This window comes from Perca fluviatilis, chromosome 15 (genome assembly GCF_010015445.1).
Source record: "Perca fluviatilis chromosome 15, GENO_Pfluv_1.0, whole genome shotgun sequence".
In the NCBI taxonomy this organism is placed as follows: domain Eukaryota; kingdom Metazoa; phylum Chordata; class Actinopteri; order Perciformes; family Percidae; genus Perca; species Perca fluviatilis.
The window spans coordinates 8557665-8576330 of NC_053126.1; the positions used below are offsets into that span (position 1 = coordinate 8557665).

At 43.8% G+C, this 18666-nt stretch overlaps 1 protein-coding gene across 1 annotated transcript in view; it reads left to right on the top strand.

Moving 5' to 3' along the window:
- The first annotated feature begins 154 nt into the window (after window positions 1–154).
- LOC120574961 (Na(+)/H(+) exchange regulatory cofactor NHE-RF1-like) overlaps window positions 155–18666 on the top strand; it is a 30385-nt gene continuing 11873 nt past the window's right edge. Inside the window, exons 1-2 of the mRNA XM_039825488.1 lie at window positions 155–1113; window positions 17930–18103. Of these exons, the coding sequence (XP_039681422.1) occupies window positions 526–1113; window positions 17930–18103 (762 nt within the window). The 5' untranslated portion in view covers window positions 155–525. The remainder of the gene's footprint in view (window positions 1114–17929; window positions 18104–18666) is intronic.

Here is an 18666-nt window from a genome sequence, read left to right on the forward strand (position 1 = left end):
CAAACACTATCTAGTCCTCTGATCATCATCTTCATGTTTTTTTTCCTTGACAGCCTCGGTTTGTGTTTACTCTTCTCTTCCAGTTCTCCCTGCTTTGCATGAGGCAGCAGCTGGGCTGTTCCGTGAACGCACCTCCCTCTTCCTGAGTGGCTTTTCTACTTTTCTCGCACAGTGAGAGGGAGCTGCTGTGTGACTCTAATCGGCCTCTATTCAGTCCTCGGGTCAGGACCTCCACTGTCTGATAGCAGGAGTCACAGTGAGGATTTACACAAGGGTGAGGATCAAGTCAGACTTGGACTCGTGTGTGTGAAAGTGGAACACCAGCACCGTTTCTCACGGACTAATCTCCCCAACAAGAGGGCGGGGGTTGGAATTTGTTTTTTTAAGGGGTACCACTCATTCACACACACACACACCCCTCCCCAGCAGCATCCTGGAGCGGGTCTTGTGGTCATTTCCACTTTAAACAACAGTTTGAGACACAGTTCAGAAGCAGTGTGTGAAGGCGAGTGAAGCCTATATACCATGCCGAGCAAAAGCCAGCATCTGCGCCCCCGGCTCTGCACGCTGGAGAAGGGGGAGAACGGCTACGGCTTCCACCTCCACGGGGAGAAAGGCAAGACGGGGCAGTTTATCCGGTTAGTGGAGCCCGACAGCCCGGCTGAAACCTCGAGGCTCCGCGCCGGAGACCGGCTGGTGTTCGTCAACGGGGAGGACGTGGAGAACGAGAGCCACCAGCAGGTCGTGTCCCGGATACGAGCCACCGTGGGCCGGCTGGAGCTCGTAGTGGTGGACCCGGACACGGAGCAGCTGCTGAAGAAACACAACATGAAGTGTCTGAAGGAGTATGTCACTGACGGTATCCCGTTACCCTTCGACGAGGATGAGGATGAGGAGGAGGATGAGGAGGAGGAGGAGGTGGTGGTGGTGGTGGAGGAGGACGAGGAGGATAGGGAGATGGACGGGACGGTAAACGGGGATGAGCAGCACATCAAGGGGGATGAGGATGAGGAGAAGCGGGAGGAGACACCCAGGGAGTCCACGCCGGTCCCGGAGAGTAACGGAGAAATCCACGTGCACGTCGAGAAAAAGCTGAGCATCAACTCTGAGAAGGTGAGTCAAAGTTAGAATAAGTTTCTGCAGCTCTTATTTTCAGGTTTCCTTTTCCTCCAGCTGTAGTACACTACACAAAATGCTAATGATGACATTAGAGCCACTGAATGCATCAGTGAGGGAGTGTTTTCCTAGGTATAGGAATAGGAATAGAGAATAGGTGCTCTGTGTCTATAACATGGGCAACTGCACCCACATGCTGCCAGGCTGTAGGCAGGGTCAGCTGGCTGGACATTTGCTGTGGGTGAGAGGACAAACAACAACCTGGTTCAGCTTTGGGGTCAAGAAATAACTAAACCGTGATCCCCCTCCCACCCACCCTCCGTCAAGTCTGTAAACCTCAAACTCTTGCTCTACTTTCTCCTCTCAGATAACATGATTGTGAGTGATGTTCTGCAGCTCTCTCAAAGAGCAATCACTTGAAAACGTAAGGCAACGCTGTCCTCTGTTATTACAGTGATGCCACAAAGTTCAGCATGAAGTCAGCATCAATGATGACAAACACACTTTGAAAAGAAATGGTGTTGTGTGCCCTTCCTCTAGAAAACCACCATGACAAATATCTGACATTGCTGAACCCTCCACAACAAACAAAACGAAATGGTGTAAAAAAAAAATGAGTCCCCCGAATGAAAATGTTCAACCTTTGATCGTTGTCTGTAAAACATTATGGTTTTATTCTCACTCCGCAGTGGCCATTTGTTGCTGTGCCCTTATTTTCTCCTGCCACGCTATCTGTCTGTCTGCATGTGTGTCTGTGTGTGGCTGTGAACTCAGGACCAGGGTTCATTAAAAAAGCACTCGAGGAGGAGAGGGTCCTTCCAGTCTGGAACATCTGTGCCCTTCGCTACATCCTGGATGTTTACCCCCGAGGCTGTTTCTGCTTGTGTCCAGCTCTCCTGTTCGGTACATTAGTGTAGGTGGAAGTGAGTTGGGAAGAAGGGCCACAGTGTGCAGAGAGCCAGCAGCTATCAGAAACAAAGACGTAGAAAAAGACCATCAATGTGAAGCTCAACTGTGTCTCTATGTGATGGCAGATTGTATAACCACTGTTTGATGGAGCCAACATTTAATAACAATGAAATTGTTGTGCAACAAGGCCAGATTTCAGCTTTTCTGCAGGATGTAATACTGGTTGAATCATAACCAGGATGTTGCTGCTGTTCAGTGTATGTTTTTGGATGATCTCTGAAGCTGATGGGAGGTCAAGAAAGTGGTGACACCTAATGGTTAAGCAGGGCCGGCCCTAGACTTTTGGGGGCCCTAAGCAGGATTTGGTTTGGGGACTTTCCACATTGTAACACCAACTAGTGTCTTGTAAATATTAGTTTAAGTGCTTAAGCATTTAAAGACGAATGTGAGACCTATAGCAACACTATCTTTAAATAGACCGGCTCTGTAATGAGCTCTATTGTGGGACATTTCAAGCGCTCTTGGGGGCCCTCTGGTAGCCACGGGGCCCTAAGCAGCCGCTTAGTTCACTTAGTACGGGTCGGGCCGGTTCTGTGGTTAAGTGATGATGAGGAGTCAAGATGGGAGGTATATTGAAGTGATCTCTATTGTGGGATGAATCTAGATATTGTATTTTGGTGTTTGTAATTTGTGACATAGTTTGAATATTGCTATTGTTCTTTCCCTGGTATTAATGGAATAGTTTGACATATTTGCTTTCTGTCTGAGAGTTAGATGAGAAGATCGTTAGCACTCCACGGTAAATAGATAGACATATTTTTACCGTCAGACAGAGCCAAGCTAGCTGTTTCCCTCTGTTTCCAGTCTTTGTGCTAAGCTAAGCTGTCCAAAAATATTCAGTAAAATATCATAGAAGACAAAGAAAACCAGCAAATATTCACATTTTAGAAGCTGGAACTACATATTTTTATGCTTCTGTAAAAATGACTTAAATGATTAATCAATCATCAAAATAGTTGTAGATTTAGTTTTGACGAATTGCTTTATTGGCTAATTGATTCAGCTCTAGTTTCTATGCACAAAGAACATCTCTGTGTGCTTATTTATCATATCCACGTGAATATTTATTTATTTTCCCAGAGATTTTACCATTTCTTCATAAGAACGCCCACAGTGGTGGTAACAACTACAACTGTTAAGGATCACATGATGCTGCTTGGCTATTTGTAAACTCCCTCACCTTATATGAACCCAGCTGTTCAAGGGAAAGCATCATTGTTTTAAGCCTGGCTTAATATGGCACATTTACATGTTGGTCTCTGTGCTCATGTTGATTAATGTGCATTGTCACTTTCAAATAAAGAAATCTAAAAAAAAAAAAAAAAATGCCACATTGCCATTACTGAAGCTTTGGCATTTTATAGGGGGCCACGCACTGCTTCCTTACATCGTATTTTTTTCTCCCTTTAGGACCTTTCGGAGTTATGTTTCTGGCATTTAAAGCCCACACTTGTGTACAGCTCTTGGGCACTGCTGGGTTATATTGTTTGTCCCAGTAATATACAGCGATTGTTCCCGTGTTTACTCTTGATACTCTCCACAGATGGCCTAATGGAGCTGTGGCAGTACAATTCACACTGGCACGCAACCCAGAGGGAACTGACATCGCAACAAACAATAGCACTCCTAACAATCTCATTTTCACCACTTAGATATCCATTTCAACAAACTCCCAGCGTTTGACATATGGAGCTAAAATCCAGTAATTTTTTTTTTTTATGTTAAAGGCGTACAAAACCCAAGATTTCACAAGCCGCAGGAGTGACTTAGGGACAGAGAAAACAGCACAGTGTGTGAGTTTGTAAATTGGACTCGAGGGATGCAGTTTTAGAATCTGCTCTCTCTATGTTACAGTCAGATGCACCTCAGGGTGTGTTTTTTTTTCAGTGACTCCACTCTTTCTGGAATTTTCTCCCAACATCCTGTCCGGCATTCCTGTGCCCGAGCCCTGTGGCCCAGCCAATGACGCAAACACACACACACACACACACACACACACACACACACACACACACACACACACACACACACACACACACACACACACACACACACACACACACAGACGTCCACACTCTGGCTGTCTGGCCTCAGTCTTTGAAGCGACACAAAAGAGGGTTCGAAGAGCAACGCCTGCCCCGGAAAATGAGGAGCCTCGCTCACGGTTGCCACGGTTATGATGATGTTCCATGTGTGTGTGTGCAGCGCATGTGGAGTGTATGTATGTGTGAGGATGAAAGTAGGCGAAAGTGAGACAGCGCAGGAGAGGTGCGAAAAAGTGAACGATCAGTGACTAAGCTTAGAACATGGAGTGTGGCCCGGGAAGAAAATAGGAGCTGCTGTCGTCATCGTGGAACAAAACACACACAGACACACACATACATACACACACACACACAAAAGAAAATACTGTACCATCGGTTCCAAAGGCCGTTGTTTTGTTTACCAGGCAGTAAAAGTTTTACTCTGCAATTGTTGATGGCAGTGAAGTAGCAGCAGATGTTCTCTCTCTCACCTCGTATTACAAATCTAGATCCATCAGCTCATCCAGAACAAAAATTAAAAAATGATTTCAAGTATGTTTGTGAATGAAGACTTTCCTCCATCACTTACATAGGAAGCATGTTAGGAGGGGACCTTTTAATGGCCAGTATGAACAGGAGGAAGGATCACAGCAAGAGAAACCTGTTTCACTGTACATATGGGCACCTGAACTTTTGTTGTAACACAGACTTGAAAAATTGTGAACCTTTCCTTTAATATTAAGACTTGAATATTGAAATTCATCTTTGATACATGACACTAATGAAAAACACATGAGCTGAACTAGATTTGTTAATCAGTATTTTTAAAATGCAAATCAGTAAACTCTATAATAAAAATGGGGGCGATTGTTCCGTGCGGAAACATTTTTGGCCGTTAAAAAGGTGTTTTTCTGGAGCTGCGTTTGCTTTTTCTCTTCAGTGATTCACACAGATCCGAGAGAGTGAGAGAGTGCTAGGGTGAGAAGTTTTTGTTTTTGTTTTTTTTGGGAGTCTTCCTGAATGGCTGCTGGCTGCTTACATAAGACTGTCCTTAAACACTAATTACAGGAGAGGAAGAGCGCTTGTGTGAGATGAAATTGACTGCAGCGAGATGAGAGCTGGTACTAAGTGTTCCTAAGTGTGAATGTGTGTAATATCACTGTGTGTGTTTCTACAGTAGATAGAAAGAGGAGACTCAGACTTTGTAGATGCCTGAAATGAGACAAGAAGGCGACTTTGTGCCTGTCGGTTGTCACTTCCCTCCTCTAATCTGAGCCTCTAATCTGCACATTCATATAAAGCCTGCTTATTAAAGAGCTTGAAGCCTCCCACTGCTTTCATCACACATGCTTGGCTTTTTACACTGGCTTTACATAGAAGCGTCCTTTAACTGCAGGGGATGACGTGTTTTCTCTAAACAAATCACCCTGAAGCTGCTTTGTGGGAGGATTCAGTCTATATTTGTATGGTGCAGTCTATCAACAGTGGTCTTTCTAACTGGCTTTCATCGGCTGTCTTTTCAGTGTGTGTATGTGTGTGTGTGTGTGTGTGTGTGTGTGTTTGTCACCTCTAGCAAACCCAATGTTAACCGGGGTTAGGACATTCATATATTATTTCCCACAGTGGCAGATCGTCACTGACCATTAGCAGGAATTATAATTTACGGCGAGACATTCCTATCTGTGTACTGTCATGTCTTCTTCAGCGGGACAGAATTACTTGAGTTTTCAGAGTTTACCGTCCACATTTATCTGACGTAATGCCTTCATAGGAATAGCCCGTGGATACCATTTTCTCTGAATAGAATAAACGTCAGCTTTCTATAAACGTTTGTCATGCATTAGAGAAATAACCACACCTATAGTAGCTATTTGAGCCAGGATGGTCCGGGGTGTGTTTCTGACTGCCTGCTGCTGTCTATGGGACTCTGCACAGACCCCAGGACGCTTGTGCTGGTTTCCTGTCATTGTTGTTGGTGGAAGATTCCGCCCGTCCGCCATTCGTCTTGATCCTCTTCTCACCCCCCCTGGCCTGCACTTTCAGCAGCTCGTAGCAGGACAGTAAAACTACAACTCGAAGGTTAGAGGCATCGCTGTGTGTCAGAGCAAAAGTAGCAGCCTAAATGCCTGCGATGAACAGGGTATATGATGACTAAAATGAACACAGGTTGAATAGTCGTTCCAGCGACAGACACTGAATCATGAAAGTAAACAGCGTCTCCAGCTGTGTTTGTTGGTTTGCTTATCATTAAAGCCATTGTGACAAAGCCAGGTATTGTTCTGGCTCTGTTTGGGTAAAGGAGTGCGTGTCATTGTGTTTGTCTGCTCAGATATACTTCATAATTCAAACTGATGGTCGCTTAATGTTCTGCTCGTACAGTATTTAGTTTAGTTTGGGCATGTGTTGCATTTGTATTTGTTTTGTGTGGGTGTTTTCACATTAATATGTGTGTGTGCGTGTGTGTGCGTGTGCGTGTGCATGTGCGTGTGTTTGGGTGTCACCCTTCCCTTCCCTGCTTTGTTGATCGTCGAGCTGTGCGTTTCAGGGGACATGAAGGGTGTAAGGGGCTTAATTGTTTTTCAACTCAAAGATTTGTACATTTTACATAACATGTTTCCCTGTACCTTATTTGTTTATGAGAAAATATGAAAGTAGGGATGATAGAAAAGAAAAAAAATTATTATTACATGCCAATGTTGCCCAAATCAATCCCCAGGACTGCAGTATTAACCCAATGGCAACACTGGATAAGCATACAGTACCTGTATGCATCAAGGTATTTTATTCAGTCAAAGACAGACCCATGTTATTTTATCCATAAAAACTCATCCCCTAATGAGTGGTACTGACTAAATCAAATATCACCGAAACACATCATTGATAATGTTTATTTAGCGTTAGCCGCTAAATAAAGATAAATACACTAAAAAAATGGGTACCACAGCCATTAAGATCAGGAAAAGATAACATTTAATCTACTTCGAAATAACCCAAACCACAATTTCTTATCTTTTCGGTTCCAGATTCATCCAGATGTCTTAAAAGCCACATGCAGCAGTCAGACTCTCTCTATTTAGTTGGCACCCCCCTATTTACACAGTATCTGTCGAGTTAGTTTTTTAGTAACCACCCCCCCGACATGTATGTGTGTTATGGGCGGGACTCTCAAAGCAACTCATGACACAATACTATCACAAAATGTTGCCCAAGATAACAAGACAGTATCACCAGTCACGTACAAGTCATTACAACACCTGTTTAACAAAGAGGTGAGGAAAATATAGAAAACATACTTACTGTACCAAAGGGCATAGAATATTTGCTTTTTTGTGAGTATTTCGTGGCCGTTTCTGGCTTTACATCAGCAGACAGTGGAGCGATGACAGGAAATAAGGGGAGAGAGAAGAGTGGGGTGGACATGCAACAATGGTCGGCAACATCAAGACATCAAGATTTGATGGTCAGCTTTTTAAACCTTTATAGGCCACCAGGGCAACCCAGTATTAGTTTCATACATGTTTCATACTATTGTTTAAATGTCAGACAGTCATAAACTGGCACAACCGTAACGTTTTAAGCTAAACAAGGAGTTCTACATCACAAGTCAACATTATATTGCTCTAGTTGATTAGGGGCGGAACAAGTAACCAATGATATGTTGTCTTTTTGCAAATCACAGCACTCTCAGTGAAACTTTTTAGTGACGTCAGTCCAAACAACAGCACCTACTGTCCTGTCCCTGCAGCCAAGACCACTGTGGCCTAGGTCAGGGGTGGAACCTGAACCCTGTGTGTGTGTGTGTGTGTGTGTGTGTGTGTGTGTGTGTGTGTGTGTGTGTGTGTGTGTGTGTGTGTGTGTGTGTGTGTGTGTGTGTGTGTGTGTGTGTGTGTGTGTGTGTGTGTGTGTGTGTGTGTGTGTGTGTGTATGTGTGATATTGGACTGAGACTCCACAATGCCACATTCCAGTTCCCACTCCATTCTGCTGAAGGTTCACCACCCCGGGCCAGACAATGAGCCGGAGGGCCGCGCCCTGCCGGGGGGGGGGGGGGTCGGAGGATGGGGAAATGACTGGCTGCTCGCCCTGAAATAGACTCACCCCCTGCCGTCCACCTCCCTTCGCATCGCACAAGACACAGATGCCGTACAACCAAGACAGAGAAAATGAATGTACATTTTTGGCGTGCATATTTATGTACCCGAATGGTGCAAAACTAAGGAAATGTAGGAAAAATATATCCCAAAATAGTAACTTTTTTTAAATTGTAATACTTGCAAAACTAAAGACGTCCCCATCAGCCACAGCTGTTATTTGAGTTTAGTGCTAATTAGCTAATTTTAGCATGCTAACCCGTTAAATTAGGATGGTGAACTTGCTAAACATTAGGGTTGGGTATGGATTTTAGATTTTAAGAGTTTTTTGTTAATTGAAAATGATTTAAATTTAACAATATATTAACGTTTTAAAGTACTTAAATATATAATAAGAAAGAGAAAGTGTGTAATTTTTACGTCCGTTTCGGAGCGACAGAGGGAAAATATTTCAGTCGACACATTAAGTGGAACCGAAATGAGGAACCGAAATTTGCGTTCTAATCCGCTCCGATTCCTACCGGTTGCGTGGGAACCGGTTCCACTATGGAATCGGTACCCAAGCCTACTAAACATACATGTAAATACACCTGCTTAGCATCAGCATGTTAGCATACTGACATTAGCATTTAGCTCAAAGCACCGTTGTGCCTAAAGGGTACAGTGGTGGGAGGGGGGGGGGGGGGGGGGGGGGGGGGGGGGGGGGGGTAGCAGGAGAAGTTAACCCTCTCCTTGATTTCATGTTGTTTATGGAGAATAAGAACCAGGAAATGAGTCGGGGGAAATGCAACGCTACCAAGTCACGGCCGGGCGACGTGCATCGCTGCCACGTGTAGTTATATTTTTCGAGAGGTGCGCGTCAGGCTACGGCGTAGGGTCCGGCGTAGACGCAGAGGGGTCTGCGGTGCTACGCCGTCGATTTTACGCACGACTATAAAATGGCCTTTAGGTCACCCCCACAGAGCCGCCGACATGTAGAGACTTGGTCTTGTTCTTATTTCTGTGGATAACACAAACCACAAACATGACCGGCCATTATGTCGAGATATTTCCTGTCCAGCTAAGAGGGACAAGTCTTTTGCAACTCATCGTTTTACATTTTATATGCACTGAGAAAAATAACAAAATTCATTTTCCAGTCACCCAAGGAGAATCCATCACACAAGAAAATAGATTAGATAGACATGTTTCCACTAACAGTAGCCTTAATAATGCAACACCACCACAGGGCAGGCTGTGATAAAAGGGCACAACCTTTTCTTGGATGCTAACGCTCAATCTTTTGTCCCTGCTAACACATTTGCTTTCATTATTTCCCTTCACCTATGTGCTCAACAGCTGGATACAAGAAGTGGCTGGTGGGATTGTGAAGAAACATTTAGGGAAATGTAGAAAATCCCAAACCTGAAGCCAAAGTACACAGAAGAAGAGCTACATGAGGAATGTCCTTTTAACCTTTGGCTCATTCTTGAATTACAAGAGTGTAGCGTCTACGATTAGACATATTATTTGTCCCCTGACTGAAAAGCTTACACAGCACTGGTTATGTAATAAACCACTGATGTTTAACGTTTGCTTGTATGCCACAGTGGGAAATGAAATGCTGAGTGTGACTACATCATGTTGTCACTTCTGCTTGAATGTAACAATGAGGCTCTGACTTGTCTCAGATATCTCAACATCTATATTTTCTGTCTTGCCTTGCCCTCTTTCTCACACTGCGGCGCTCTGTGTGTGTGTGTGTGTGTGTGTGTGTGTGTGTGTGTGTGTGTGTGTGTGTGTGTGTGTGTGTGTGTGTGTGTGTGTGTGTGTGTGTGTGAAAGGTGGGAGAGAAACTTGTGTTAGAGGTTGTTGAGCTGATGCTGATTTCGTGTCTGCAAGGGTGGAGGGTCGGGGACAGGAAGACTGGCCCAAGGAGATAACACTTGTTGACTGGGATAGGATAAAACTGACTGCAGGGTGGACAAACTAAAGATGGAGACCCTTGAGGAAAGGCAGACCCTACTAGCTCTATTTTTGAAAGATCTTAAAAGCGATGGCGAGGCCTCCCTGGTAAACAGGACCACTCCACTTGGTCTTACCAGTGCCTAAAAAGGCTATTGTAATGGGAACCCTCAGCAGAACCTTTCTTTGGTATCTTTTGTAGAGCCAGTTTGTCCCATCCTCAAATGGTAGGGGGGGACAGTAGGGTGCTTTGTTCCCCCCCCCCTCCGCCTGCCTCGCAGCTGGCTCAATGGTCCAGCTTGAAATCCAACACCCCCGTCCTGCCTGAGAGAGTGGTGCGCTCCATACACTCAAGAGCACAAAACTTGTGCTGTGGTGGTTAAAGAGGACCCAGGTTTACATCAAGCATTTATTGAGTCTGTCCTTAAGGCGGTTAATCTCTGTCAAAAACTACACATGACAATCACAAGGACCGGGCAGGCCAATGATTTGTCATGTCACTGAGTAACCACAGTGCCTGGCACCGTGTCACTTTAGCGGTTATTCTTTACGCTGATCAAACAGGCCGAAGAAGTCACGGGGGAGCTGCCCTCTGTTATTAGAGCGACACGAGGGATGAAGTTAGGAGAAAGAGTGATACACAAAGAGAGGCCGCTTTAGAAGACATGTCTGCATGCACAGAGCAGCTGAGTGTGACAGGTTTCAGTTGATGATTCGCAGGACTCGTTAGTTTTTTTTCTTTTTCTTTTCCTGGGTATGTGAAACAAAACGAATAGTTGAGTCGCGACCCAGAGCTGTGCAGGAGGCCTACTTTAATAGACGTCCTACATATGTTCTCCTGCAGTTACACATCAGTCTGCTGGCAAAGCATGGGGAAAATATGAAGAATATGAAGTAACTGGCAAGTTGAGTGGCAGAGCTGCAGCCTGACACACTCACAGACTGCTCCCTCCATGCCAGAGACTGTATCGCTCACAGCCCCAGCGCTCCTCTGTCGAACACAATCAGCAGAAAAGCCTGACAGATGCAAATCTCCGGTGGCTGAGTCAGAGGGTGATAAACATGATGGATGGATATTATGATTTTTATTTTATTTATTTTTTGCAGAAATACCATATAAATGCTGACATTCAATACTTTTTCAAGACGCTAGCGGCACTGTTCTGTGGATGGCAATGCCTGTCTGTTGGTCAATCCACCACTTTGGTCCAGATTGAAATATCTTAACAACTTGGATTGGATGGATTGCTATGATTTTTTTATATACAAATATTCATGCTTCACAGCGGATAAATCCTGCTGATTTTGGTGATCCTCTGACTTTAACGATAGCGCCAACATGAGGTGGTGTAAGATAGTACGAGCATGAAGTCGAATAATTAGCAAAAGCTAGTAATCTCAACCCTTGTTACTTGACCCGTTTCTTTCATTTTAAATATTCACCCGCATTCCAGGGAGCAAAGATTTTCCTAAAATCATATTATACTGGATTTTTTTTAAAAAGCACAAAGAGCTCCCCATACATGCTGCACAGAGGAGTTGCAGCAGCTGCGTCAAAGAGGCATGTAAGTTGAACTTTGCCTCTATATCTTATCTATTGATAATCGCAGCTTCCTGAGGAAAACCAGAACCTAAGAAGTCAGAAGTCTAAAACAGGGTTACATTGACCTCTGGGTGGGGAACCTGTGAGCTCTCAAAAACACAACGATAAACTGTGTGCTGCAGCAGCAGATGCAGTGAGATGCAGCGAGACAGCTTCAATGTGACTCGTGACTGCGTTTTGAGAATATTAACACCGGCCCTGGTTTTGTTTCGGAGTAATTGGTATTCAAAGCAATTGCTTGCTTGTATTTGCTAAATAATTAAAGTCTGTGCAGGGGGAGATAGGAACTACACTAGCTGTCTGAAACTGTATCTTAAAGAAATAAGAGGCTTAACAGCAGCAGACATTAGAGTGAATACAATGGGTACGATAGAGAGAGAAGTGTCTCTGTGAAAACTAATATGATGCAATTCTACTTTCTACACAACTCTTTATTTGGACTGTCCAGTGTTACTTAACTCTGTATGCAACATATTATTATCAGTTGTGAAACTCAGCTGATGGTCAGTTTAAGTTGAAGAGAAACTTTTAAGGGGTTTGTCCACATTTTGGAAAATACGCCTATATGTTATTTTGTTAGATGAGAAGATCAATGCTGTCTTTTCTATTGTGTAAAATGTTCTTCTCGGCCCAGAAAAACAGCGTTTCGAGACTGAACACACTCTCTCAGTGACACAAATTTTCCTTTTTGAGGAGGGAAACGTTGAACAGGAACTGTTGACACATCTTCCTTCAATATGCTTCCCTCTGCGCTGGCTCAACTTTCCAACATGAGAGAGAAATTTAAATACTGAACACACCCAAACATATGCACAAAAACACCGATGCACACACACACACACACCACAGTGGGAAAGGGGGCTTTCATTAGATGGCATGTAGCGGATGAAATGAGAGCAGGAAATAAAATAACTGTATTTGACATCTAATAAAAGAAGCCAGGCATCAACAAGCCACTCTAAAAAATGCTGGCTAGCGTGACCACGAGGCATATCTGATACGCATTAGCTGTTTTTCCCTGTGAACAGTCAGAAATATTGATAATGAGGATGGTTTGTGGTATTTGAGCATGCCAAATAAGATTTCATGCCACAGTGAGTGTGACTCATATTATTTGCTTGATGGTCCCGGAAACCTTTTTTTCATTATTTGAAAAAAATCTAAATGAGTCAATGATTTTCACAGCCTAACAACCAAACTAAATCTGAGGAAGCAGCACAAGCAGACGAATTAATCCGTGTTTTCCTTCCACACTCCATGTGGACATGCAGATGCTTTAGGGTCCGGGAAGTACTCAAACAAAATAAAGAGTTTGAGAGGAAGTATACGAATTGAGCTGACCTCAGGGCAAAGCTAAGCCTGTCTGCAACAAATATTTAGTTGTACTCTTGTAAAGCTTTGTAAATTAGGGAACACAGATTTGTGTGTCATTCAACAGCAGATAAGACCCGTTCAGTATGAGTGTATGTGGAGGAGTATTATGTTGTCAGTTTGTTATTTACAGAACGTCCCATCAACGTTCTGCATTTGTATCTTTGCTGTGCCCAGTTTATTTGCAACTGGCAGCTGTGTTTGTCAGATTTCTGCTCCAACGTTGCGGAGAACTTGCATTGTATTTATTGTTACCGCATGAAACACACACACACACACACACACACACACACACACACACACACACACACACACACACACACATTTGACAAGTAGTGGGTCCCTGGTTCCTCTCCTGGCTTGTGTGTGTTCAGCAGATTCCACAGATTACAGACCCTCGTGGAGATTCTTCAGCCCTCCACTCCTCTCCGACACAAACCCTCCTCTGTTGTCCCTGCCAGAGCCTCTCTCTCCCTGCAGAGGGGCGCTTAACGTCAGCCAGAGCACACGATGGGTGTCAGAGAGTCTAATGCCAAGGCTGTAGTGTGTGTGTCGATGGCACTCAGTGTTTCATCTGCTTTCGGGTGTCTAACACTGGGAACATGAACTGAGTAATGATAGATCATGGAGTGTGTTACAGAGAATGAGAGCTCCCTAAGTTCTTGCGTGAATCTGTAGTGCTTTACTCTGCCATCACAGATAAAGTTGAAGACAGAAAGCTCTGTGAGTTAAAGCTAGAGGGCCATAGCTTGCACGCGGTGCGGCGCGCCGCGGCGCGGCGCAGCGCAGACGCAAGTGTCTTTGCTAGTTTAAGACCGTCCAGGGCCCGCGTCGTTTAAATAGCAAATGCACCTGCGTCCCTCTTTGCGCCCATGGGTGTGCTGGTCTTACAGGGAGGTGTGTTCAGGTGAATTCTTGGTGTATTGCTATCTTGAGGCAGCGGGAAGTGATCGCGCCATTGACCAACAAAAACCTGGTCTAAAGTCAATAGCGCAGCATTTCATTGTTATTTTAACAGCGAATTAGTAAAATGCGTCTAGGCTCGTGCACAGCGCATGCACACTATGCTTGTTACACACACACAGGGAAGCGCAGCAGCACACACACACACACACAGGGAAGCACAGCAGCACACAAACATGCAAAAGATTACAAATAAAAATATTACGGTGCACATCCCCCATCATAATAGCAATGCGCCAAGGTCCAAACGCGCCTGGCTTTTAAAGGGGATGGGGGATGACCCTCTGATTGGTTTATTGCATGTTACGCCAAAAACACACCTATGAATTAATGAAGACACTAAGTACAACCCTTTTGAACCAGGCGCCCGGACCCTTTTTACGCCGCAAAAGTGGATTTGGACACGCCCTAAACGCACCTGCGCCAGGCGCTTCACGCCGTGCGCTTAGATCGTTAAAATAGAGCCCATAGTGCACAACTATTTTATATTAATGAACGTCCGTTACCTTCAAGCCATTGCCAAATGAGTTGATAGCTAATTAAAACTATCAGCTCCACACAACTCTCCGTCCGTCCGCAACTTTCGCAGAAGCTCAAGTGATGCGTTTTACGTCACCGCTGAGAAAGGACAACAGCAACGTTCAGCTTTGGAGATGAAGAGGACATAAAAACTACAAGGTAATAACCTCTTCTGAAGAGTCCATCATGTTTTTTTAATCCTCCGCGTCCTCCTTGAGCTACTAGCAACTGCGTGGAGGAGGGGTGGGGGTGGGTGCGCGATCACCGAAGGCTTGCGTCATGTGGATGCGCCGACAGTGTTGTTGTCATTACTTAGAATTCCTCATGTGGGCGACAGAAACTACGCACTATAGTTTTAATTCCAGGCTTTCAGAGGAGAAAATGTCAGTAATAAGAACAAACATTAAGCTAAACCAACCGCTAACTAAAATGAATGAAAGACTTTGAAAAGAAAATGAAAGATTTTCATTTAAAGGACTCATAAAAGAAGATGGTTTCACTTGAAGTTTGGGTATAACACTTGAGGAAGTGAAGGACGTGCAATCAAAGACAATCCCTTTTGTATAATCAGTTACCATTAGGATGAAACTCTGGCTGTAGGACTCTTATCAGGAGCACATCTGACCTGCAGCATACATGTTCAGCACATACTCCAGCTGCTCAGCAGGCTCTTGATGGACACAAAGATGAACAATCTGCATGATGATGAGAACAGACTGCCATTACATTTCATGTTTTGTATATCTGAGCAAGTGTGCGACACTGTGTTGTATTTTCCATTATGTTTTTGTTTGAGGCCTTTACACATTATGGGTAAGAACCTGTTGTGAAGGAAGTTTAAAGGAATACTTTGATATTTTGGTATCATGCTGAGAGTTAGATGAAAAGATTAATACCACTCTCCTATTCGTCCAGTAAGTATAAGAAGGGCAGAGCTCGTTAAGAATGGGCCGATTGCTTGGCGTTCTCCAGAACCGCTCATCCGATCGACTGCACACTTGGACTTTGGTCCTCAGCAATATACAGTGTAAAATCGATTGGATGAATATTTCTTCACAATGCGAATGACAGTCTTACCTACACAGGCATAGTTATGGAACATCAAAAATCCGAAAAGGTTACTTTTTCTTAGTCCAGAGATGCTCTGTCCCAAATGTGGTGAAGATCGCTTAGAATTAGCAGGAGGAGTAGCGAAAAAACAGATTTGGACACAATTAAAAATGGCAGAGAATCTATCTAGTCGCAAATGGGCATGGCTTTTATGGATAAATCCTTCTGGATCCGCAGAATCCAAGTTAAATTACGTTGGAAGGAAATATTCTTAATAATTAATTAATTAATAAAGTCTTTCTACAGTTTCCAGTTCCACGTAAATCTCATTTGGAGCCACTACAAAGTTTACAAAGCGTGTTTTTTTTCTCGGATGCCTTACTAAGAGAAAAAGTGAAAAGTTGATTCTTCGTATCTTGTTGGGTGTTAACTTAGAACAATGCAAGTCTTAAATAACAATCACTCATTGCTTGTGCCAAGTTTTAAACGAGAGAAAATTTTGAGTCAGTTATTATAATGACTACAACTCTTATTCTTTGGTATTTTAACAGGGTTCAGCTAGTCAAAGTAAATGACACACTCTTTTCTCCAAAGACAACTAATGTTGGAGTACCCCAGGGCTGTATTAGCTCCCCTGTGTTGTTCACTTTATATACCTCCGACTGCACCACTATTTTGCCAAACCGGTTTCTGTTAAAGTACTCATATGACTCCACTCTATTGACCTTGTCTACCAAATTTGATGACCCTACACTGTACCAGGGCAACATGGACTGGTTAGTTGAGTGGTGTGATAAAAACGCTCTCATTATTAACACCGTGAAGACAGAGGAAATCCTCTTTGGAAAAAAAAACGAATTGTCAACTGCCCCTAGTGAAGATTCACAATTCAGTAATTGGTCAAGTCCCAGTCTACAAATATCTGGGTGTCATGATAGACAAAAATCTCTCATGGACCTCTCATATAGAATTTATCTGCAAAAAAAAATACAACAAATGACTCCTCACATGTTTTGCACAGAGAATATCAGCTTCTGCCTTCAAACAGATGCTTCAGAGTTCATTCTTTCAATCGCATCAGACTTAAAAACTCTTTCATACATCAATCTGACCTATTGTTAAATCAGCTACATTCAATCCAATCCAGTGCAATATTTTTTTCAGGGTTACAAGTCTCCAAGACCTTGTCTGTGTGCATGTTCATGTCATTTTCTGTTGTTATACATGCTTTGTTTCCTTACTTTGTGTTTATGTCATTTGTGGTAATGTTTCATGTATGTCTTTTGCTGTTATTCATCTTATGTATGTCTGTATGTATGTCTGTGTCCTCTTTCTTATATGAGCTACCCAGAGATGCAAAAAGAATTTCAGCCCTGGCTGACAATAAAGTTGTATCGTATCGTATCGCACAATTCATGTATGTCCACTGATGTCAGTATTTTCTGTAGAAAGTGAGTCAGACTTATTTATAGAGGTTGTTCATTGTCTTCGAGTGTTCAGTTGACAGATGTGGAGGCAGTGTCAGGTCAGATTTGGTCACACTGACAAAGATTATCTTGACCAGTGCTGCGTCTCCTGAGCTCTGTAGCTCCTATTTCGTATGTTCACCTCTTTGATGACAAAGCCATTAAAACCACCCTTTTCTAAATAAAGAACCTGCTTCTTCCACACAGCGGAAGGGAGGTTCTGGAGTTGAACTAGAGTTTTTTCCTGGATGACAATACAGCTTTAACTCTTCCTGCCATCCCAGAGTGGGACTGGACGGGACTGGATGGGGCGAGGGGAGGCGGTCAGAGGTCAGCGCCCAGCTTCCATTGTCCTCCTCGGGCCCTGGAGCGAGCAAGGCTGCGGACCACACCGGAACCGGTTCCTTCCTTATGGCCAAAGCAGCGCCGATTGCCCCCCCCCCCCCTCTCCTCCCTTAATTCTCCACAAACCTTCCCAGCAGACCTCCAATCACATGCCTCCAAGACCCTCTTCCTTCCTGGCGAGCACTTTGGAGTCACGTGGAGTCAAACAGCAGCTTCAGTTTACACACGATTGTTAATAACATACTGCACAACCCATCAGCATGCAGCAGCCATCTGTATGTTCAACCTCGGCTTTATATTCATGGTTAACGATTCGCTGGAGCTCTCCGTAATCTTTGTGCCTCTTGTTCTTCCTGAACCCATGGTGGAGATATTTTTTTAAACGCTAATGTTCTGGTTTATTGATGCATGTCACGTAACAGTGTATTAACATACTGTATCTGTTTTTCCTCTCCTCTGGTCTCTTCCAGGAGGTGATGTGCACTGAACTGCGGCCACGTCTCTGTGTGATCCAGCGAGGGCCGAACGGATATGGCTTCAACCTGCACAGCGAGCGGGCGCGTCCGGGCCAGTACATCAGAGCTGTGGATGAAGACTCTCCAGCAGAGAGGGCAGGCCTGCTGTCCAAGGACAGGATAGTACAGGTACTGTAATAAGTATGAGAATGCAGTATGGTGTAATAAAAGGGTTTGATCTTCTAGCTTAGTCTTTGTCTTATGTAAGAAGCGTTAATGTAAGTCCTTGGCAGTATTAGCAACATTTACTTTTCAACCTAATAGTTACAGAGTCATCTCTATGAGAAGTAACTGATTGGATACACAAGAATATCCGTCCTGATTAGTCTGCCATACTTCCGCTCTAAGCAGCCTGTATTGATTTTCTTTTTAATACTTGGATAAAAATAGAGAAGAATGGCGTGGCGTGTAATCAGGCCTCACCTATAAAGTATGAAAGAGAACGCTGTGTGAAAATGTACCCAAAGTACTGTCACAACTGTCAAAACAATTCCATGATCAATAAAAATAGACAAAGACAAATGCTATAAATACCAATTTAAAATGAGTGTTACTCCTGGTACACGCTCATGTTACCTTGTAGTTGCATCATTGCCATCAATGATTGATGGTGAAAATCAGGTCTTCAAATATGGATTAAGACATTTCATACACTTTTAGGACGAAATAGTACAAAGTACATAAAGTAATAG